General features: G+C 39.8%; 2 protein-coding genes across 2 annotated transcripts in view; one reads left to right on the plus strand and one right to left on the minus strand.

Moving 5' to 3' along the window:
- TRHR (thyrotropin releasing hormone receptor) overlaps positions 1-25,335 on the plus strand; it is a 344,936-nt gene that overhangs the window by 68,173 nt on the left and 251,428 nt on the right. The gene's annotated exons all lie outside the window — the stretch shown is intronic.
- On the minus strand, positions 3,733-7,672 carry TMEM74 (transmembrane protein 74). Its single transcript, XM_027131610.1, has one exon. The coding sequence runs from the start codon at positions 7,054-7,056 to the stop codon at positions 6,139-6,141; it is 918 nt and encodes a 305-aa protein (XP_026987411.1). The 5' UTR covers positions 7,057-7,672; the 3' UTR covers positions 3,733-6,138.

Here is a 25,335-nt window from a genome sequence, read left to right on the forward strand (position 1 = left end):
CACTTATCTTAAGTTTCATCAGAGTCCTGCAAAGTAAACAGTATTATTCCTGTTTTACAGATGAAAAAACCATGGCTCAGATGTGTGCCATTTCAGGGCACATGTTAGAAATGTATTTCCTGGCATGAGTCGGACTATGTAACTAGTCCTGGCTAACAAGTTGTGAGGCGGAACAATGCCTGTTGAGACCTTTCAGATTCTTTTTCCCTCTAGCTGGACAACCAGTAACATTTGAAAAGGTAGTTGCATCATATTGGGTCCCTGAGAGCCTCCCTGCTGACCTGTCAGGGTCAGGTAGCAAGAGACTATGGAGTTGTAGCAGCGTCGTGTATCTCATCCTGAATGACCAGAGGTAGTTAACTTAAAAAAGGTCTTCTAGCAAAAAATACATATGAAAAAAGTCTAGATTTTCTTTCTTTATAATAGATAAGAATCTTGATCCAATTTTTGTTTTAAATGAGTGGAGCAATATATGGGGCTTCACTTCAAATTGTCGCTTTAGGATTCTCAACCTTGACAGCAGTTATACAAAATAAGGATAAAGTTCCACTTAATTATATAAATTCTTATCCATCTCTCAAATGAAAATAGAGATCAATATTAGATTTAAAAATGATTAAGAACAGGGGCACAAGCTAATCCAGTTATTTGTTTCTCACCTAAAAGCTTTCTAGATTTTTTAGGTAAGTGTTTTTAAAATATCTATTCCTGTATTTTTTTGAAGAACTTAGAGAAACCCTAATAGCTTTCATTATTTCATATAAAGTAAAAACAAAAGGCATAGTTTACATTGTCCAATTATATGGTAGCAAGAAGAATATTATGGTTGAATCAGGGGTAAATATTACTTCTAATTTTTTTCGACAGATAATTTGAAATATAATTTTAAAAGATCAAATCAGCATTAAAGATTCAGATTTACATGAAAGTTAACAAACACAATAAAACATCTTAATAAATAGTTTTATTTTAAAATGATATGACACACTTGCTATTAACATATATGGCATCAAATGCCCTAATAAAAAGCCAAGAACCTTAATAACTGCCCTTTTAGAATATCAAAAACAAATAATCAACATCAAATTATTTTTCTTGTTTGGCAAGAACAGTAAAATTTAAAGCACGATGAGAACCATAAAACTAAAACTCTCAATACACTATATAGAATAACCTATCTTTGCTTTCTTGTATGACATTTTTTTGGAGCCTGGCTAGGAAGCATGAAGATGGTAGTGGGAAAACAAGGCTGGCTCTTCCTGAAACACAGGAGAATTAATAAAGCAGAGGAAAACACTGTCTGCTACTCATATTTCCCTGAAATAAAATAATAATCATGGTAAAATGATTTCTAAATACGCCACACTTTTATGAGCCTAAAATTGGGAGGTTAAAAATGTAAGTTAAGCATCTGCAGGAAGCTGAATAACCAAAACAATCCATATAATTATGGCATCTCATTCTGAGGTTGATGGCAAATTCTTCATTCACGACCTGTGAAAGACTTCTCTTGTCCTTAAAGTCAACATTAAGGCATGCCAAGTTTCCTATAAGAAAATTATTCTAATGATAGCTTTAAATGTTACAGTTCTATAATTATAAAATATTCTTCTAGTAGATACATAGACTTGAGTGTACATAAACTTGCACACTAGCAAACAGAAATGATAGGTGCACTCTTAAAAGTAACCCATGGATTTTTGAACTCAGTTTTTTATGTTTAAAATAACATCTTACTTTTTACAGTGCTAGTGCACAAGTCAGGCCAATTACTTCCCAAGGCTTATGCCCATACGAAAGTTGGAAGGAAAGAATATTATAGAATACTATGAACCATAAAATGATATGGCTGAAAATCAGCTGAAAGCCGATATGTCAATTCTCTTTACAAATCATTTTATACTGAGAAAAGCCAGTGAGATTTCATCGTAATTCTTTTTATTGTAGTCATTCTTTATGCCCAATTCTGGGAAAGGGTAAACCCCATTACAGAGAACTATAAGGATCTGTCTTATTCCTTTGTCACAGTGGAATATAGTTGGTGGTATTATCTTGCTGAACAGGTGAACCATTGGTGAAGGTTGTGAATCTCTTTTGTCAGACCACATTTTTGTGGTAGCAGTTATTGCTGCAATGGAATCTGGCCTTCAGATTGGAAAACCTTCCCCTAATATATACATAGAACATTTGTTGTTTAACTTTATGTGAATAATACAGGTTTTGCATGTGCCTGTCATTGCACGTGTGAAAGATGAAGCCTAAAATGTTCAAATCTTCTTGCCCAGAATTTTTGCCTCTCACAAAGAAGTAACAAAAAGTAGAGCCACTTGGATTCACACCTTTAATTCCTGATATTCAACTGACATAATTCTCACTCACTCATTTATCCTTATGCCCAGCAGCAAAGGGAAGGCACAAAGGAATTTGGTAGGGCAGTCTCTTTGTCTAAATTTGCACCTCGAAGGACATGTGCCAGTACTGGTCCAGTTGGGTCCCTAAAACAATTAAGTATGAGAGGGATGGACTCATATTTTAAGCAGACAGTAAAGCATGTGAGACTGATAGCAAGGCAAGTAGCTAGGTAGTATAGCATCAAGGGGCATGGCAATTTTGTGGGTAAAAACACCCACAGCCACCAAGAATTTCATGGTTCCAAGGAGTCCTGTAATCCTCTAAACTACAAACCAGCTATGAAATGGGGAGCCTGGAGGAAAGACATTCTTCTTATGAGGGAGCCAGTACATCATATGAGATGGTCTGCTTTAGGAGCTCCAGATGGCTAAAAAGGACACACAACATTGCAAAGAAATCACGGCAGCTCTGCCACAAACAGTTTAAGGTGAACTAAAAAGGAACAGTTTTTATTAAAGTCATTAAGACAAACTGTTCGTTAGCAGCCTGTAGATCCCGGTAGTAATAGAGAAAGGCAGCTTTCTTTGTAGTACTCACCGCTTTGGGTCTCAACGCTGAACAATGAGCTGTCTTCTTTTAAGATAGGAAGGTGACTCTAAAACCTGGTAAAAAGTTAAAGACCTAAACTATGGACCTCTGCAAAAAGAGTTCTGCTTCTCCAGGTCTAGCAATAAAAGCTCTCATAGATAACAACCAGCACCATGTTAAAGAGATAGGCGTAAAGTCACAAATCTCCAGGAAGGCTCCAAGACCAGCACCATAGCTATGGTCTGTTCAGTGACTATAACAGTATCACCTGATGTTGCCAAAGTACTTCTAAATAAATATATTTAGAGCCCCAAACCCTCTTTATCAGATTGGAAAAAACAGTGTCTAAAGTTCAGGGTTTTTTGTTACCTGTGTTACCATCACTTTAAATTCAGTTAATCTTTTTCTTGAATTTAGGCACTGACAGGATGAACTAGAGCTACACATCTGAATACCTGGGGAAATCATAACTGATTAAGGCAGTTGTCTAAATCATGTCAACACAGCACTAGAGGAGACACCCAGATGATGTTCTGAATTGGTTCCTTTTGGAGTAATGGTCTGCCCACATAAAAGGAGAAGTTAAAAGAGATATGCCCTATATATCTGCCCTATATACGAGCAGATTTAAATAATGTTGACATAAGTAAGCATATACTTACTATATTTCAATTTTAAAAGTTTAAGGAAGAAAAGGAAGAAATATATTCTAAGTCTTTTTTTCCCTGAATATTTTTTCCTAATTGGGATATATACATATATTTATATGGATATATATGTAGGAATATATATCCTTTAGATCACATCAGAACTATATGTAGTTTGGTAGCACTACAACATTCATTAATTGCTTCCAAAGGAAGAGCTTTGACTTTTTCTCCTCTAGCATCAGTTTTACAGAACTGAAAAAACGTCCTAACACCTGATTCTCAAATTTGTCTTACTTCAGAAGCTGAAAATCAGGCTGCTCATTAATTGTTTGTCTGCAATTTGACTAATTAATCCTGTTTCATCAATAAATAAAAACAAAACTCAGCTGATGCCATTTAGCATCTCTGAATAAACACGTATTTTTTAAAAGTATATTTTAAAAAAACACACAGCTCAGACCTACTCACGAAGCCAAGGAGATTATTCCCTTATTGCCTCAACGTCACGCAAAGTAGATCCTCAAGCAGGCTAGAATCTGAAAATTTATATGTAAACCTCAGAATATGAAATTTATACTGCTGTTAAGCCGGCCTCAACACATGAGAGTCACAGTAAAACAAAAGTTTGTTCAAAAAGCGGTAGAAAACAGAAATCATGTCTATATTATACCAACTATTTCCAAATCAGTAATAGTCTGTTACATAGGATAAGGTAATCCAGCTACATCCAGCTTCCTCTGATGTCCATATAATTTACCATTTTAACCTAATAATTCTTTCACACACCTGTCCTCACTATTTTTATTATCCTCTGATCTTCTCTTTTTGCATTTCGCTTTAACCCTTACTAACACATAGTGTACCTAACTCATCAAATCAATCTGACACCCACAAGAGCTCACTCACATAAATATCCTGACTCACACACTCTGCCAGCCAAAGTCACCCACATATTCCACAGTCTTCAATAACAACAAAAACTTCAGACATTAGAATTAGGCTTTAGAATCTACAAAGAAATCACTTTCTCACCTCCCCTTTCCTGCCCTCCCACCCCAATTCCCAGCTCCAGTCCTCTTTAAGAATGGCCCCACTGATCCTGGTAACACAGTAATGGAAACTAAAACCACTCTTGAAGTGGGAAGTTGGAAACACCTCAGAGAAGAATTCTAAAATGCAAGATATTTCTGAGGCTGCATTCCCCATCCCCTTCTTGAACCATAACCGTACCAAGACGCTGAGTTAGCATGGATGCTAGGTGTGTGTTTTACAAAGTATTTACTGTTTTGCTCACGGTGCTTCTAATCAAGCAAGTTTGAATGCATGAGGCAAGATCTCACAGGTGCTCAGGGCCTGGATATTAGGTGCTCAGAATGATGCCTAGACCATTGTTAGGGGCAGGTGGATTCTGGTGAGGAGTGCAGTTCCCACTGAGTCAGTGTGTTTAGTCTGTCTCTCTCTCTTCTCATTTTAATATTTTTGGCTGTGAGCTTAAGGACTGCTGCCATCCTGGCGCAATGACTTGTTGCTTGGCCTGAGTAAATGACACCAGTTTCTAGGCACGGTCCCCAAGAGTCTAGCTGCACTTGTATTGGAGGTTTTCTCCAAACAACAACAAAATGTCACCTGGGAGTGTGCCTGAGCCAATCATGAGTCAACCTGCCTAGATGCTTAGATATCTGGAAATAGGATAAAAACATCTTATTCTTGCCTCTCTGGTGTGAGAACCAGGAAAGACTTCAAGAGTGCGCATAACCAGTATGATAGCTAAATCACAAACAGAAAATGAAATTTATATCAGCAATTAATTTTACTTCATCTAGAAAATGGGCATGTGACACTGCCTCATATCTGACACTACCACTCTGGGTTAAATTCAGATTGTTTGATTTATATAATTTTATTTTACTAGAAAGTTTATTCTAATGACTTAGTTACCACTTCTGTGTACTGGAATAGTTTTGAATATAACATATGTGTTTTTGCATTTTTTAATAATCAGTATCCTCAAGCTTCGAAATATTCAAAGTCAAAACCCCATATTTTAGTGTTTAGCCAAATTACAGGAAGAATAAATTTAGCAAGAAAATGGATAAGCACCTTTGAGAATTAAATGTAAGCCTTATTATGTGATTAGCGCTTACATTCTTTTTCACAAAATAGGTTGCTAATTGATCCTACACCTCCTAGTGTCCAAAGAATAATATCCCATATCATGTAAAAGAAATCGCTCGCACACTGGATTGTTAGAAGTATTTTGCTATAGAAGTAGAAGCTGATGGCCATTACAGATTAATTACTCTCAGCTCTTGAGGACTGGTGAAGCTGGTTGTGGTTTCTTCATGCATCTTACATGGCTTTTCTTCTAAATAAAAGTACATAGAGAACAAAAACACTCACTGGCTGTTCGTTTGGGAAATAGACTTTCCTCGCCAGGCAAATAAACTGCACTGTTAATTTTAAGAAATGTGTTGTGTTTTGTTTTGCTTTGCTTTGTTCTGTTCATATAAAATGCCAAGGCAGACTCTCAAGAAGTTCACAACCAGAATTAACTCTGTACAGCGAGAGCATCTTCCTCTACCAAGGACAGCTCCAGGGTGTTTTCATTAGTGCTGGTTTTCATCCTGAAGTTGAAGGAACCGTAGAGTTTCGCAGACTCTTTGGAAGAGGCAAACCTGTCACGCCGATATAGCTCCCCCTTCCACATGGACATCATTAGCAAACAGGAAAGAACGACCCCCCCAAGCGTGAGAAGGCAGAGGCCGGCAATCACACAGCGGTCTAGGTGAGCCCCCAGCCTCGCGCTCTCCTTCTCCAGACGTTCCATCTCCCGGGCCGGCACAGTGTTGGGATCCACAGTCACATCCCGTGGGACAACGTAAGAGATGATCACCAGCAAGATGCCAGTGACCAAGAACAAGATGGCGCTTATGAAACCATAGTCTACTGACTTCCCTGAAGAGGTGGCTTCCGAGCTTGCATCATCTTCATCTTCGGATATCAGCGATATGGCAGCCTCGGGGGACCACTCATTTGGATTTCCCCAGCCAAGGTCTCCCAGGTGCTTACTCCCTTTTGCTGAAGGGGAACGCCGGTTCCTTTGCTCCAGGTTGATATTCTCATCCACATAGGTAAAAGAGGTTTCTAATTCCTGGCTACAGCAGTCACAGACTTTCTGTTCTGCTGTTATTTGGTTGTTCCCTGAGTTGAGAAGCCCTGGTGGCAAGAAGTCTAGCTGAATAGCACTGTCTTGCAGTGAGGGGGAAGGGGATGCTGGAGAAGGGCTAAGTTTAGACCCTTCCCTCTCTGGTGCTCTTGGTGTCGACGTACAATGTCTCTGGCAGCAGAGAGCAGCTTTGGTGGCTGCTGCATCTGCCTGGTCCCTGGGAAGCCCTCCTGAACTCCAGTCCACAGCATCACACAGGGCTGCCTGGCTGCTCTTCTTAGCAAGATAGTGGAGCTCCATTGGAGCTAGTCAGACATCCCCCAGCAGCTTCCAGAAAGTCTGCCAATAGCAACACAGTTAGATAAGAACCCAACAGGAGCTAAGGCCGTACCACCAGCAGTATTGCTCCTGAGGCCCTCATCTCCTTTGTAGCCACAGGTCTTGACACTTCAGCCCCAATTCCTCCTAAAAGAGGTAAGAGAAAGGAGAGGCTACCTAGTGGTGGGAAAGTGTGAGAAGGGCAAATCCTCTGACTTATCACAGGGATTAACACTGAGAAATTTAGGCCAGGGTAGAAAAGGAACATGGAGGAAGTGGCAGTGTCTCTGAAGAAAGCATTGCCGTCACCAAGCCAAATTTATCCAAGGACTCACACATTTCGGTGACAGGATCCCTCAAACGAGAAGGCAGGTTTCCTGCATAGAGATACAAATGAGAAAAGCAGGGACCTTTTTTAGCAGAGCTGCTGATTTTCTGAAGAATCTAGGGAAGCACAGACTTCTCAACAATTCAGTTAAATTATAAGTGTTTAGACTCTCTGTAGTTCAGAACAGATTCTAAGACAGATTAGTGTTAGAGCGTCACCATGGGTGAACCAATCAGTATGTCACTCTCAGTTGGGCTCTGTTGGAGCTGGGGCTCAGCATTTTGACTGGGTAGCTCTGAAATGGGTGAAAGATGGCTAGCTTGATCAGCCACCCCTCCTAACCTTACACTTTGTATATCCAGAGACCCTAGTCACACAGCCTTGTTCACAGTGCTTCCATTCTCAGCTTACTGCCAGATGGCGGTAGCATGTTCTGGACCCAAAAGTATATGGACGACACACCTCATTGTGTGATCTCTGCAAAACACACACACACACACACACACACACACACACACACACACACACACCTGCCTGCTCCAGGTATAGGTCTGCTACTCCCACTCACTGGGTCTGAGTGGATATGAGTTCCTCTACCTCGGCATGGTTTGCTAACAAATGTGTATAGGAAATCAACTGTCTAGAAGTTTTCACAAATCCAATCTAGAAGTAAACTGACAATAAAAGACAAATCATCAACCCACAGAGTCACAGTTTTGTTGAGGCAAATAGGTGGAAAGCTATTTCCAGAGTTACCTCTGGAACTCTGTATCCGTCACATGCCCTCAGCCCCACCACAGCAAGGCACATTTATGGGATAGAAGTTTGTGTTGAGCAGAAAACCAGTTGCCCATCTTTCTCTGCCTCTGCCATCTTTCTGAGGAATAAAAATGTACTTTCCACTATCACCAAGTACAGAGGTTTCAAGCAAGGGCCCTTTTTATTTTGCTTCCAAGTTCAGGGTAATAACTGATTTAACTCATGTCTTGGAGGCTTATTATGCTTCAAAATCCACATCCCAGCAGCTGGTAAACCCACACAGAAACGCAGGTAGGCTAACCTAAAGTCCACCTGGCAACTCACTTAAAATATGGGAGAGGAAATTTACATGTTTTCTGTTCTACATTAGAGTTTGTTTAAAACACACACACACACACACACACACACACACACACACACACAGACACACACACACTTCTCTCCTATTATCGGCGTTTCTCTGGGGCTAAAACAGATAAAAACCAAACCCAAAACAAAAGCAAACAAAAAAAATCAGGTGCAGGAAAAACACAACTGAACCAGAGCTTTCCTTTAGTAGGTGGACAGACCCCCACTGCAGGATCCCTCAGTGAAGGAAGCGATGATAACGGGTTTGACCAATTACTGAAATGAGAAATCATCTCGCAGTTCCCTCAAACATTAGGCGCTGTGATTAACCCTTGGCACAAATAACCCATCAAATTGGATTACTTTAGATAAAAATCGGCAGAGTCCCTTATGGGACTTCCAATTTATAACAAAGAGGGAGAGAAATCTCCACTTAATTCCCTTCTCCTGCTTCTTTTTCTCTTAAAAGGGAGACTGCTTGTTCCATCGGAACAAGCCGCACAGTCGATTTCCTTTGCAGCTCCGTTATCCGGGGCTTCCATTCTCAGGGGAGAATGGATAATCCCAGGGGACCAGCTAAAGGCTCTTTCCTTCAGTCTACTCCCTCTCGTCTCTGGTTTAAGAGCGCGGTTAATAAAACTGCACCGCAAAACGAGGGGTCAGCACTCTCCCTCGTCCGTCTGCCAGCAATTAAGGACATTAATATTTGCATTGGAACTAACTGACACAGGCGAGGCTGGTCTGGGGGAGGCGACCTCGGGATCCGTCCTGCGCGCGCTGTGCGGGAAGGGCGCGCCGCGAGCTCCGGGCAGCGGTGTCCTTCGCGGAATCAGTCAATCCATTCCGGGTGAACTCCGTGTCCGCCGAGGTACCCAGTGTTGGGCTGCGTTCGCCAAATACCCTAAGGCAAGGCAGGCACCTTGGGCAAGGACTGGGGACGCTCGGCCAGGCTCTCGGGGTCTCTCCCTCGCCCCAGCGCCTCCTCCCCGTCCCTCTCTCCGCCACTCACCTCCTGCCTTGGCCACCCAGCGATGCTCGAGCACCGCGCGCTTGTCCCTGCGCGGCTCCTCGGGAAAGTACCCCGCTCACAAGCCGCAGCACTTGTAGCCTCTGCGCGCCGCCGGGCTCCGTGGGGTGGGCAGCGCCTGCTGTGCCGGTTGGGCGGGCCGGGGCGGGGCTCGGCTCTCCCTCTTGCTGAGCATCCCGGGAGATGTAGTGCGGTTCGGCCTCTCTGCCTCCCTCCTGTCTCTCTTCTGTCCTACCTTCTCGTTTTTGCCCTTCCTGAAGACGAGTTCCCGCTATACCTCCGTGCTCCGGCCTGGCACGTTAGAAGAAATCGCTGGCTCTTAAACTCAGGCTTAGGTCCCCTAGCCTCAGGTGTGGCCACAGGATTATGAGGGAAGGAGTGTATATTTAGTTACAACTATGTGCCAGGCAATATGCATATTTCGTTTTGTTTAAAAGTCAGAACAAATCCTCCACGTAGATTTTATTAATCCTCATTTTACAGATAAGGAAAGAGGCTCAGAGGAATTAAGTGCCTCATCCAGGGTTACAAAGACAATTAATGATTGCTAATAAATTGTATCCAAGAATGTGCTTCCAAAGTCATTGCCTTGGTCACAAAATCAGGAGAAATGTGAACATTGAGGGTAAGGGATTGTCCTGTTCTCCTCTGCATCCCCTGTGCCTAGCAGAGTGTTTGAATAATAATGACCCAAAATAACAATAATTAACATACATAGCACTTACTATTGCTAGGCTCTCTGCTAATCACGTTGGATACATTAACTCATTTAATGGTCACAGTTAATTTTTTTTTTTTTTTTTGCGGTACGCAGGCCTCTCACTGTTGTGGCCTCTCCCGTTGCGGAGCACAGGCTCCGGACGCGCAGGCTCAGCGGCCATGGCTCACGGGCCCAGCCGCTCCTCGGCATGTGGGATCTTCCCGGACCGGGGCAGGAACCCGTATCCCCTGCATCGGCAGGCGGACTCTCAACCACTGCGCCACCAGGGAAGCCCCACAGTTAATTTTTAAAGTCCTGTAAAAATCCACTTTTGTAAGGATGGGGTTTTACAAAAGAGGAAACTGAATAACGAAGAAGCTGAGTAATTTGCCCTAAGTCATACAGCTAGTACTCGGTAGAGGTGGCATGAACCCCCAAAGGTCCTAAGCATTATGCAAATTGAAAGAATGGAAAAAGGACCAGAAGGCAAGAAAAGAAAGGGTTAGGAATAAAGGAAATCTGGAGGTTGAAGCTACTGAGATGTGATTCCTAGGACAGGACAAAGTAACTTCTTTGGGTCACCAGCCTCTTCTAACCACAGCCAACACTGCGACAGCCAACAGCCAAACAGAATGTGCGGTTTGTGAATCGTCTCCAAGTTTTCAGCATCTCCTTTGGGGTGATTCTAGGGTTATTGATTGTTTTTATCAAAGGGGAGCAAGAGAAGGGTTATAATATAACGTCTTCCTGCTTGTGAGTAGCTCACATAAATTCTGTGGTTGCTTGCTTTCAAATAATAGATCAATCTCCTATAATGATGATTTTGTTGGTTTTCCTTTATATTGATAGAATTCATAGTCTCATAGTTCCAGGGACTTCGTAATATACCACTTTTAAATCTTTTCTCACTATGACTCTCTTTTAGCCAGTTAAGCCCATCTGTTGCTAAACATGACATATCTATTATGGCTTTTTCTCCTTTGCTCATTAATTACACTGTTTTCCAGTGAGAATATCCTTTCCTCATTCCCCTATTCCCTCCACGCTTCAAGGATTAGCTCATCAAGCCACATTTGCTGGGGTGCATTCTGTTCTTAGTACTATATATTTAAAAGGGAGCCCAAAGACACCATGCAGTGTCCAGAAGACAGCAATTAAGAAGTTGAAGAAACTTAAACTCACGTTGGACAAGGAGATGCTAAAGGAACTTGGGATATTTAGCCAGAGGAGGAGACTCAAAGGAAACAAAAACTAACTTTAAATTATTTGAAGTTTATGAATAGAAGAGGAATTCTATATTGTGGTTAAAAAAGGGAAAAGCAGAACCAATGACAATAATAGTATTTATTTGTCCTAATGTGTTATCTTTAATTCTTAGACCAACTCTATAAGGGAGCCAGTATTATTATACCCATTTTACAATGTAGAAATTGAGTATTGGAACTGTCTTTTTCCCAAGGTATTAGAAGTAATAAGTAGCTGGTAGAGCCAAGATTCCAACTCGTGTCTATCTTCACCACTACACTATACTGAGCAATGCTTCACAATCATTTTCACAGCAGAGCATAAATAAGAAGTGATCATAGTATTGCACTGGGATAAACACAGGAGGTTTCTCATGGCCATCATCCTGGTGCTATGGGTACTTCAGGCCCTGCAAGACAGCTAGGGGGCCCAAGGGAAGAGATAAACCGGCACATCTGTAGTATACTGGGGCACCTGAGGATGATGGATACAGGGGCTGGGAAGCTCTGGATAACACTATCAGACTTAATAAGGAGGCTAATTTGAGGCTGAGCATAAGGAAGAACATTCTCTTTAAGGGCTTGAAGCAGGATGTCTCATGAAAGTGAATTCTGTTATTACTGGAGAGGATAAAAAAAAAAAGAACCATTGATTAGTGATGTGGCAGAAGGGATTCATCTAGTTGGGTTAGAGGACCTCTACGGTTTCCTGCTGAAATGATTCTAAGTTACATCTCCTTCATGAAGCCCTTTTCCTCCAAGCCAGCTCCCAAAGCTTCTACCTCCTATGAACTATACTAGGACTTGTCAGCACTGACATTTTTTAATATTTATCAGCCACTACCTTGTGACATTTCTAGAATGTCTAGGTAACTACTGCATATCGTTTAACTTCTCACTTAGGTGCCTAAACCTCTAATAGCAATTGTAAGCTCCTTAAGGTCAGTATCCACATATTAAATGTCTTATTATCTCCTACAGAAGTAAAATATTTCTACTGAGTAGAGTGAAGGAAAATGCCAAGACTGAACTGAGACTGGAGATGATTATCTATTCACATTATTCTCTCTTATTTCCTATTTCTGAATATAGTACACTTGACTGTCTACATATTCTTGAGCATTAAAATAAAATCAACTCTGTGCCAACATGGTACAAAATCTCCTTCAAAATTCTGCAGAAAAAGAATAAATGTGAACTTAATAAGCTTCTGGAAAGAAAAGCTTTGTGAAAAATACCATTTGCTAGAATAATTTCACCTCTCTCTCCTATAAGTTCATGTCTAAAATTCCCTCAAAATCTCACCCAGGAACCTTTTTCAAGAGGCTTTCTTGTTCACAACCCCCAAATTCTTATTGCTCTTCTAATTGGCATTCTAGTGGCATAATACACTTCCTTTTATACTATCATGTTACATCTATAGAAGTATTTCATATATATTTTATACTGCTTTCTTTATACTGCTGTCTCTCTTCCCAGATAAAATTTAAGCTCTTTGAGAACCAATATATTCTTTCTATAACTTTGAAGATACACTTGGGCATGAAACAGCAGAAATACATGGCCAACAATGGTTCTTCACTGTATGCTTACAAAATGATTGACACCAATAAAAAAATGATACTAAAGTCTAAGTAATGATTTTGATCTTACATAATTTTTAATATGGTTCATATTTTCCTGTTTACTTATACTCCATGAGGTATGAGAGGCACAATCATGATTACACCAACTGGAAAAATAGACTCTGAGAAGTAAATTTACCATGTGAACCAAAGGTAGTGCAGGGACTTTGGAATTCCCTGGTGGTCCAGTGGTTAGGACTCCACGCTTTCAATGTCTAGGGCCCAGTTTCGATCCCTGGTCAGGGAACTAAGATCTCACAAGCCTCGCCAAGTGGCCAGAAAGGTAGTACAGGGACTTTTAACAAATAGTCTCTTGTAATGATGACTGAGGATACTTTCCAGTTTTCTCTCTTCAGCAATAATAAAAAGGACTGATTATAAATAAATATCCTTAGTGGATTTAGAGTTAATAGGAGAGGCTAGGTTGTAGGGTGGTAAGAAAGACATTGGCTGGATAGAGGCTCAGTGACTTCATGGGAATAGTACAAGGAATATGATTTACTTTATATCCAAGCTGACACTTCTAAATGGTGGAAGAAAAGGATAAAAATGACCAACTTTTATAGTAATGAAGATCTCATTTACTAACAAAATTCTAGGAACAACAAAAAAGTCACATTAAGTTTTAAAGTCTTCTTTAAATAAAAATGCTATAGCGGCCAGGATAGCAAGTTATTTAAATAAATAAAGTGGACAGATACAGACACTAGGGAGGAGGGAAGACTGTAGCCAAATTGAGAGCAAGTGCTTTTCCTAAGGGGTCAGTGTCCCCTAACTGCTTTACCAGATGTTTGTCTTGAGTGAATTCATACATCAATAAAAGTCAGATATCCCAATTTTTATTTAAAAATTTAAAATCTTTAAAATTTAAATGAAAAAAATTTTTAATTTGTATGGATCAAAGAAAACATAACTATAGGAAACGTTTGTTTCTGGTAACAGCAGACAAAGTGATTTAGACCCACCCATTGCTGAGGATAATTAAAAAATCTGGACAGAGGACCTTCAAGATAGCGGAGGAGTAAGATGTGGAGATCACCTTCCTCCCCACAAATACATCAGAAATATATCTACACATGGAACAACTCGTACAGAACACCTACTGAACGCTGGCAGAAGATCACAGACTTCCCAAAAGGCAAGAAACTCCCCACGTACCTGGGTAGGGAAAAAAAAAAAGAAAAAACAGAGACAAAACAATGGGGATGGGACCTGCACTTCTGGGAGGGAGCTGTGAAGGAGGAAAGGTTTCCACACACTAGGAAGCCCCTTCACTGGTGGAGACGGGGGGGGGGGGGGTGGGGGGGAGCTTCAGAGCCATGGAGGAGAGTGTAGCAACAGGGGTGCAGAGGGCAAAGGGGAGGGATTCCTGCACAGAGGATCAGTGCCGACCAGCACTCACCAGCCCGAGAGGCTTGTCTACTCACCCAACGGGGCGGGCGGGGCTGGGAGCTGAGGCTCGGGCTTTGGAGGTCAGATCCCAGGGAGAAGACTGGGGTTGGCTGCGTTAAAACAGCCTGAAGGGGGCTAGTGCACCACAGCTAGCCAGAAGGGAGTCCTGGAAAAACTCTGGCCCTGCCTAAGGGGCAAGAGACCATTGTTTCGGGGTGCGCAAGGAGAGGAGATTCAGAGCACCTCCTAGATGAGCTCCAGAGACGGGCGTGAACTGCAGCTATCAACCTGGACACGAGAGACGGGCATGAGATGCTAAGGCCGCTGCTGCAGCCACCAAGAAGCCTGTGTGCAAGAACAGGTCACTATCCACACCTCCCCTCCCGGGAGCCTGTTCAGCCCGCCACTGCCAGGGTCCCGTGATCCAAGGACAACTTTCCCAGGAGAACACACAGTGCACCTCAGGCTGTTGCAACCTCTGCCGCCGCAGGCTCATCCCGCATTCCGTACTCCTCCCTCCCCCCAGCCTGAGTGAACCAGAGCCCCCTAATCAGCTGCTACTTTAACCCCATCCTGTCTGGGCAGGAACAGACACCCTCAAGCGACCTACATGCAGAAGCGGGGCCAAATCCACAGCTGAACCCCAGGAGCTGTGCGAACAAAGAAGAAAAAGGGAAATCTCTCCCAGCAGCCTCAGGAGCAGCGGATTAAATCTCCATATTCAATTTGATGTACCTTGCATCTGTGGAATACCTGAATAGAAAATGAATCATCCCAGAATTGAGGCAGTGGACTTTGGGAGCAACTGTAGACTTGGGGTTTCCTTTCTGCATCTAATTTGTTTCTGTTTTTATGTTTATCTTGGTTTAGTATTTAGAGCTTATTATCATTGGTAGATTTACTGATTTTGCTCTCTTCTTTATATATATATATTGCATTTGCCCTTTTTGTAAGTGTATATGTATATGCTTCTTTTGTGTGATTTTATCTATATGGCTTTGCTCTTACCATTTGTCCTACGGTTCTGTCTGTCCATTTTTTTTTTTCTTTTTTAGTATAGTTTTTAGTGCTTGTTATCACTGCTGGATTTGTTTGTTGGTCTGGTTGCTCTCTTCTTTCCTTCTTTTCTAAATTTTTTTATTTTTTAATATATTTTTTATTTTAATAACTTTATTTTATTTTATTTTTCTTTCTTTTTTTCCCCTCCCTTTTCTTCTGAGCCATGTGGCTGACAGGGTCTTGGTGCTCCGGCCATGTGTCAGGCCTGAGCCTCTTAGGCAGGAGAGCCGAGTTCAGGACATTGGACCACCAGACACCTCCCGGCCCCATGTAACATCAAATGGCGAAAGCTCTCCCAGAGACCTCCATCTCAATGCTAAGACCCACATCCACTCAACCACCAGCAAGCTACAGTGCTGGACACCACATAACAAACAACTAGCAAGACAGGAACACAACCCCACCCATTAGCAGAGAGACTGCCTAAAATCATAATAAGTTCACAGACACCCCAAAACATGCAACTGGACACAGTCCTGCCCATCAGAAAGACAAGATCCGGCCTCCTCCACCAGAACACAGGCTCCAGTCCCCTCCACCAGGAAGCCTACACAACCCACTGAACAAACCTAACCCACTGGGGGCAGATGCCAAAAGCAACAGGAACTATGAACCTGCAGCCTGCAAAAAGGAGACCCCAAACACAGTAAGTTAAGCAAAATGAGAAGACAGAGAAATACACAGCAGATGAAGGAGCAAGGTAAAAACCCCCAAGACCAAACAAATGAATAGGAAATAGGCAGTCTACCTGAAAAAGAATTCAGAGTAATGATAGTAAAGGTGATCCAAAATCTTGGATATAGAATGCAGAAAATACAAGAAACATTTAACAAGGACCTAGAAGAACTAAAGAGCAAACAAATAATGATGAACAACACAATAAATGAAATTAAAAATTCTCTAGAAGGAATCAATAGCAGAATAACTGAGGCAGAAGAATGGATAAGTGACCTGGAAGATAAAATAGTGGAAATAACTACCACAGAGCAGAATAAGGAAAAAAGAATGAAAAGAATTGAGGACAGTCTCAGAGACGTCTGGGACAACATTAAACGCACCAACCTTTGAATTATAGGGGTCCCAGAAGAAGAAGAGAAAAAGAAAGGGACTGAGAAAATATTTGAAGAGATTATAGTTGAAAACTTCCCTTATATGGAAAAGGAAATAGTCAATCAAGTCCAGGAAGTGCAGAGTACCATAGAGGATAAATCCAAGGAGAAACATGCCAAAACACATATTAATCAAACTATCAAAATTTAAATACAAACAAAAAGTATTAAAAGCAGAAGGGAAAAGCAACAAATAACATACAAGGGGATCCCCATAAGGTTAGTGGCTGATTCATCAGCAGAAATTCTACAAGCCAGAAGGGTGTGGCAGGACATATTTAAAGTGATGAAAGGGAAAAACCTACAACCAAGATTACTCTACCCAGCAAGGATCTCATTCAGACTTGATAGAAAAATTTAAAACTTTACAGACAAGCAAAAGCTAAGAGAACTCAGCACCACCAAACCAGCTTTACAACAAATGCTAAAGGAACTTCTCTAGGCAGGAAACACAAGAGAAGGAAAAGACCTACAATAACAAAACCAAAACAATTAAGAAAATGGTAATAGGAACATACATATCGATAATTACCTTAAATGTAAATGGATTAAATGCACCAACCAAAAGACATAGACTGGCTAAATGGATACAAAAACAAGACCTGTAGATATGCTGTCTACATGAGATCAACTTCAGATCTATGGACACATACAGACTGAAAGTGAGGGGATGGAAAAAGGTATTTCACGCAAATGGAAATGAAAAGAAAGCTGCAGTAGCAATTCTCATATCACACAAAATAGACTTTAAAGACTATTACAAGAGACACAGTAGGACACTACATAATGATCAAGGGATCAATCCAAGAAGAAGATATAAAAATTGTAAACGTGGGAGCACCTCAATACATTAGGCAAAAGCCAACAGCCATAAAAGGGGAAATTGACAGTAACACAATAATAGTAAGAGATTTTAACGCCCCACTTTCACCAATGGACAGATCATCCAAAATGAAAATAAATAAGAAAACACAGGCTTTAAATGATACATTAAACAAGATGGACTTAATTGATATTTATAGGACATTCCATCCAAAAACAAGAGAATACACTTTCCTCTCAAGCGCTCATGGAACATTCTCCAGGATAGATCATATCTTGGGTCACAAATCAAGCCTTGGTAAATTTAAGAAAATTGAAATTGTATCAAATATCTTTTCCAACCACAATAAGATGAGACTAGATATCAATTACAAGAAAAAATCTGTAAAAAAATATAAACGTATAGAAGCTAAAAAATACACTACTAAATAACCTAGAGGTCACTGAAGAAATCAAAGAGGAAATAAAAAAAATACCTAGAAACAAATGACAATGAAAACACGACGACCCAAAACCTATGGGATGCAGCAAAAGCAGTTCTAAGAGGGAAGTTTATACCAACATAATCCTACCTCAAGAAACAAGAAACATCTCAAATAAACATCCTAACCTTACACTTAAGGCAATTAGAGAAAGAAGAACAAAAAACCCCCAAAGTTAGCAGAAGGAAAAAATTATAAAGATCAGATCAGAAATAAATGAAAAAGAAATGAAGGAAATGATGGCAAAGATCAAGAAAACTAAAAGCTGGTTCTTTGAGAAGATAAACAAAATTGATAAACCATTAGCCAGACTCATCAAGAAAAAAAGGGAGAAGACTCAAATCAATAGAATTAGAAATGAAAAAGGAGAAGAAACAACTGAAACGGCAGAAATACAAAGGATCATGAGTGATTACTACAGCAACCATATGCCAAAAAAATGGACATCCTGGAAGAAATGGACAAATTCTTAGAAAAGCACAACCGTCCAAGACTGAATCAGGAAGAAATAAGAAATATAAACTGATGAATCACAAGCACTGAAATTGAAACTGTGATTAAAAATTTTTCAACAAACAAAAGCCCAGGACCAGATGGCTTCACAGGCAAATTCTACCAAACATTTGGACAAGAGCTAATACCCAATCTTCTCAAACTCTTCCAAAATATAGCAGAGGGAGGAACACTCCCAAACTCATTATACAAGGCCACTATCACCCTGATACCAAAACCAGACAAAGATATCAAAAAATAAGAAAACTACAGGCCAATATCACTGACGAACATAGATGCAAAAATCCTCAACAAAATACTAGCAAACAGAACCCAACAGAACATTAAAAGGATCATACACTATGATCAAGTGGGGTTTATCCCAGGAATGCAGATTCTTCAATGTACACAAATCAGTCAATGTGATAGACCATATTAACAAATTGAAGGCTAAAAACCATATGATCATCTCAATAGCTGCAGAAAAACTTTTGACAAAGTTCAACACCCATTTGTGATAACCCTCCAGAAGGTGGGCACAGAGGGATCTTACCTCAATATAATGGAGGCCATACATGACAAACCCACAGCCAGCATCATTCTCAGTGGTGAAAAACTGAAACCATTTCCACTAAGATCAGGAACAAGACAAGGGTGCCCACTCTCACCACTATTATTCAACATAGTTTTGGAAGTTTTAGCCATGGCAGTCAGAGAAGAAAAAGAAATAAAAGGAATCCAAATTGGAAAAGAAGAAGTAAAAATGTCACTGTTTGCAAATGACATGATACCATACATAGAGAATCCTATAGATGCTACCAGAAAGCTACTAAAGCTAATCAATGACATTGGTAAAGTAGCAGGTTACAAAATTAATGCACAGACATCTCTTGCATTACTATACACTAATGATGAAAAATCTGAAAGAGAAATTAAGGAAACATTACCATTTACCATTGCAACAAAAAGAATAAAATGCCTAGGAATAAATCTACCTATGGAGACAAAAGACCTGTATGCAGAAAACTGTAAGACACTGATGAAAGAAATTAAAGATGATACAAATAGATGGAGAGATATACCATGTTCTTGGATTGGAAGAATCAACATTGTGAAAATGACTCTACTACCCAAAGCAATCTACAGATTCAATGCAATCCCTATCAAAGTACCACTGACATTTTTCACAGAACTAGAACAAAAAATTTCCCAATTTGTATGGAAACATAAAAGACCCCAAATAGCCAAAGCAATCTTGAGAAAGAAAAACGGAGCTGGAGGAATCAGGCTCCTGGACCTCAGACTACACTACAAAGCTACAGTAATTAAGACAGTATGGTACTGGCACAAAAACAGAACTATAGATCAATGGAACAGTATAGAATGTCCCGAGATAAACCCATGCACATATGGTCACCTTATCTTTGACAAAGGAGGCAAGAATATACAATGGAGAAAAGACAGCTTCCTCAATAAGTGGTGCTGGGAAAAGTGGACAACTACACGTAAAAGAATGAAATTAGAACACTTCCTAACACCATACACAAAAATAAACTCAAAATGGATTAAAGACCTAAATGTAAGGCCACACACTATAAAACTCTTAGAGGAAAACATAGGAAGAACACTCTTCGACATAAATCACAGCAAGATCCTTTTTGACCCACCTCCTAGAGAAATGGAAATAAAAATAAACAAATGTGACCTAATGAAGCTTAAAAGCTTTTGCACATCAAAGGAAAGCATAAACAAGACGAAAAGACAACCCTCAGAATGGGAGAAAATATTTGCAAATGAAGCACCTGACAAAGGATTAATCTCCAAAATATAAAAGCAGCTCATGCAGCTCAATATCAAAAAATCAAGCAACCCAATCCAAAAATGGACAGAATATCTAAACAGATATTTCTCCAAAGAAGATACACAGATTGCCAAGAAACACATGAAAGAATGCTCAACATCACTAATCATTAGAGAAATGCAAATCAAAGCTACAATGAGGTATCACCTCACACCAGTCAGAATGACCATCATCAAAAAATCTACAAACAATAAATGCTGGAGAGGGTGTGGAGAAAAGGGAACCCTCTTACACTGTTGGTGGGAATGTAAATTGATACAGCCACTATGGAGAACATTTTGGAGGTTCCTTTAAAAACTAAAAATAGAATTACCATATGACCCAGCAATCCCGCTACTGGGCATATACCCTGAGGAAACCATAATTCAAAAAGAGTCATGTACCACAATGTGCATTGAATCTCTATTTACAATAGCCAGGACATGGAAGCAACCTAAGTGTCCATTGACAGATGAATGGATAGAGAAGATGTGGCACATATATACAATGGAATATTACTCAGCCATAAAACGAAATGAAATTGAGTTATTTCATAGTGAGCTGGATGGACCTAGAGTGTATCATACAGAGTAAAGTAAGTCAGAAATAAAGAACAGATACCATACGCTAACACATATATATGGAATCTAAAAAAAAAAAAATTGTTCTGAAGAACCTAGGGGCAGGATAGGAATAAAGACGCACATGTAGAGAACGGACTTGAGGACACGGGGAAGGGTAAGGGTAAGCTGGGACAAGGGAAAGGGTAAGCTGAGAGAGTGGCATGGACATATATACATTATCAAACGTAAAATAGCTAGTGGGAAGCAGATGCATAGCACAGGGAGATCAGCTCAGTACTTTGTGTTCACCTAGAGGGGTGGGATAGAGAGGGTGGGAGGGAGACGCAAGAGGGAGGAGATATTGGGATATATGTACACGTATATCTGATTCACTTTTTTATACAGCAGAAATTAACACACCATTGTAAAGCAGTTATACTCCAGTAAAGATGCTAAATAAATAAATAAAGTAAAAGGGGGAACCAAAAAAAAAAAGAAATCTGGACAAAATGTACAAAAATCACTTGCTTGAAGACATGTAAATTTAACAAGATAGAGAAAAGTTACTGGGCTACAATCCAGAAAAGGAGAGAGAGTCCGTGAGGCAAGTCAGGAGCTTGGAGTTTCCTTTTACTTGGGGATGTTAGGTGATTCAAGAGGAAATAGTTGAGAGTCCAAGAAGCTAAGGAGAGTGGAGACTGGGGTTCTGAGCCCACCAAGGGAAGGAATTATAGTGAATCTGCTCCACTCCTTAAACTTTGGGTTAAAAATCCTAAAAGGTTGCATCCTAGCAGTGTGAAGCAGTTAGATGGGACCTCACAGGGAGTGCACCTCACTTTGTTAAGATGTCAATCCCTAAAATTTAACCACGGTAATTTCAGAGTGCTAGAACACCAGGTACTTGGCATAAGAAGCAATCTTTGAAAAAGGAAAAAAAAATACTGCATCATCTCAAACCAGTTTTACAAACAATTTTGCAAATACATTAACTCAGAATAAAAAATAACAATAAAAAAAGCCAATTTCTAAAGGTCACATACTGTATAATTCTCTCTCTCATATATATATATATATATATATATAATGTATATAACATTATATATAGCATATATATAATGTTATATATCTATAACATTTTCATAATGACAAAGTTATAGAGATGGAGAACACATTAGTGGTTTCCAAGGGTTAAGGATTGTGGGTGGTATAAGAGTGGCTGTGATCATAACTATAAGGGATAGCATGAGGGAGATCTTTGTAGTGATGGAGTAGTTCTGTATCTTGATTGGGGTGGTGGCTACACAAATCTACGCATGTGGTAAACTAGCAGTTTTCTGGATTGATATTATATATAGTTACACAAAATGTAACCATTGAGGGAAACCGAATGAAGGGTACACACGATCTTTCTGTAATATCATTGCAACGTTCCAAGAATCTATAATTATTTTAAAATTAAAAGTAAAACAAAAAACCCAAGCACATCAGAAGATTATATCACATGTATGAAAACAAACAGAAACATAAAACAATAGAAAATGACCAATGGGAGACTTCAGATATTAAAGAATTTTATTTCATTTTTAAGAAAATATTTATTTATTTATTTGGCTGCGTCGGATCTTAGTTGCAGCATGTGGGATCTTCGTTGTGGCACGTGGGCTTCTCTCTATCTGTGGCGTGTGGGCTCTAGAGTGCGCGGGCTCAGTAGTTTTGGCACATGGGCTTAGTTGTCCCGTGCCCTGTGGGATCTTAGTTCCCGACCAGGGATGGAACCCACATCTCCTGCATTGGAAGGCAGATTCTTAACCACTGGACCACCAGGGAAGTCCCTAGAGAATTTTAAATAACTATATTTACTGTGCTCAATGAAATAAGACAAAATTTAGAATTTTGTCAGAGAACTGGGAATAAAAAATGAAAATTGCCAGAATCAAAATTAAGAACTCAGTGGACAGATTAAGAGATTAGACATAGTGAAGACAGAATTCGTAAACTGGAGGTAGATCAGAATAAAACATCTCAAAGAAAGCGCAAAGAGACAAAAGGATGAAAAAGACAAAAGTGAGGATAAAGAGGATAAACAGTCAAGTTTCAATCAGAGATTCTTGTGTCCGAAGAGTGAAGTTTTTCTCTCTTCTTTTGGGAGGGGAGGAAAAGGCAGCTTTTTCTGGCTTCTGTGTGTAAGCAGACAAAATCAATTTTTTCTCTGTTTCTCATCTCTGATAAAGACTTTGAAGTTTGTATGCATAAGACATTTGACTTGGCTTTCCTTGTGTTGTCCCAGGGGTAAAAATGGAGTGTTGGGAACCACATCGTCATTATTTGCTTTTTAAGTGAATAATGGTAAGGTCTCTGATCCAAATACCATGAGTACATTCTGGATAAAAATTAATAATTATGAATATTTTAAAACCCAACAGTAAGAATGAAGAAAAGAAGCTAGCCACTAAAAAATACTAATGTGTAACTGTGCAAGTCCATTTATATTGTTAGCTAAAGAGGCAAAACTGTATCAGAGTACTTTGGGACATTGGTGAAACAATGAGAAAAGCAAGAATGTGGTTGCCATAAATTTCAAGATAGAGGCTACATATGCAAGGGAGGGAGGGAATAGTGATTTGCAGAAAGCAAAAGGAGAGGCTTTGGGACACTGGCACGTTGACCTAGATATGCTTATATGAGCATTCTCTTTGAGTTAGGTATCGGAGTTGACTCTTAATTTCATGCACCATACTGTATGTAGTAGTTCATTATAAAAGATCAATATGCTTTTGGAGAGAATTCAGGTTTCAAGCACCTGATCTGAATCTCTGCTTTAAGAGTTTGTATCATACTGTAAGGATTTTGTTCTCTCATCTTAAGAAGAACTAAAAGACAGTTTTCTCTAGCTTGGCTTCATCCAACATACTGTTATGCATGGAGAGTGGGAGAGTATAAAATCATTCAGTACTCCTGATACCATACCACCATGGTCTCCTGTTATTTATTCAAGAAATATCTCAACTGACTTCAACTCTTTCCCTGTCCTTTATCACATCTCTTTTTCGAGATATGTTCCAGTTTATAGGTCTATCACTGCACTGAAATTTCTTATTAAAGTCAATAATATTCAATAATTCAGCCACTCACTCAACAAGTATTAATTAAATGTCAAAAGATTCTATGCTAAGTTTCAGATGTACAGCAGTGAACTGAATGGATACATCCTAACTTTCAGGGAGTTTACAATCTGATGGGGGGTGTGCCAGTTTAACAGGCAAGTGTAATGCCATTTCATCAGTGCTGTGATAAAGGAATAAATGGTACAGCAGGAACATAAAGGAAGAGTACTTAAGTCAGAATTGACAGGTCAAAGTAGATTTCTAGATGATATAATATCCAGAAAGAAGTTAGTCCTTAAAAGAATGAGGTAGCATATGGATGGCAATTCAGAAGTGGAATTACTGGAATTGAAAAAAGTTCAGTATGTATACAGTATGAAATGTGAGGGGAAGAATGTCAGTAATGAAACTGGAAGTTTCAGTAGAGGACAGATCATCTTTGGACTTGTAATCAAGGCTAAGGTGTGTGGATTTAATTCTGAAAACAACAAAATGTCAATGGTGGTTTTTAAGCAGGAGAATAAGATCATACTTGAATTTTTAAAAGACCATGCTGGGGAATAGATTGAAGAGCTAGCTTAGTGTAATCAAAGAGCTTATAAAAACCATCTTCAAGCAAGAGCTAATGAGAGTGAAATTTAGATATAAAGATATAGATAAGTTGCAGGAAAAAAATGTATATCATGCAAACATTAATCAGAAGGAAGCTGAAGTGGCTGTATTAAAGTGGGCTTTAGGATGTTGAATATTACCAGGTGTGGAGGGAAATAATAATGATAAAGGGTCAATTCATGAAGAAGATACACCAATCCAAACTATGAATGTACTCCCTGCATCTCTGTGGGGCCACATTCTGGTTCTGGGGAATGGAATGTGTGTGGAAATGATGTGAGTTAATTTCCAGGAGAAGGTAGTTAAGGGTCTGATGTTGCTGCCCATTTACTCTTCCTGCCATGTGCTATCTGAATGATGCTAAAATGACTCTGAAGCCACAATATGAAAGCAGCCTGGGCTGCTGAATCACAGCTTAGAAGAGAGTTACCTGATCCATATCAGACTCAGATGCGAGCATAAAACAAACTTCTATTGTGGCCGTGAGGTTTTGAACTTGTTTGGCACAAGTTAGCCTTCTTTCCTTAACTGCAGCCCCTCCTGAGCCAAAAAGGAGCTCAGAAGGGGGACAGAAGGGATCTGGTTATCTACCACTAGACAGTGGTTTAAGCAATTATTATATTTTGCTTTCCTTTTACATTAAAGAGAGTAAAGGTTTTATTTTAGACTTTTTCATATCATAATTATTATTACTGCTAATCTTTTGAGTGATATTATTAATACTTAAACTAAGTTATCTTTCTACTTGAATCTTC

Source organism: Aethalodelphis obliquidens, unplaced genomic scaffold (genome assembly GCF_003676395.1).
Source record: "Aethalodelphis obliquidens isolate GAN/ISIS:26980383/991018 unplaced genomic scaffold, ASM367639v1 scaffold39, whole genome shotgun sequence".
NCBI lineage: Eukaryota > Metazoa > Chordata > Mammalia > Artiodactyla > Delphinidae > Aethalodelphis > Aethalodelphis obliquidens.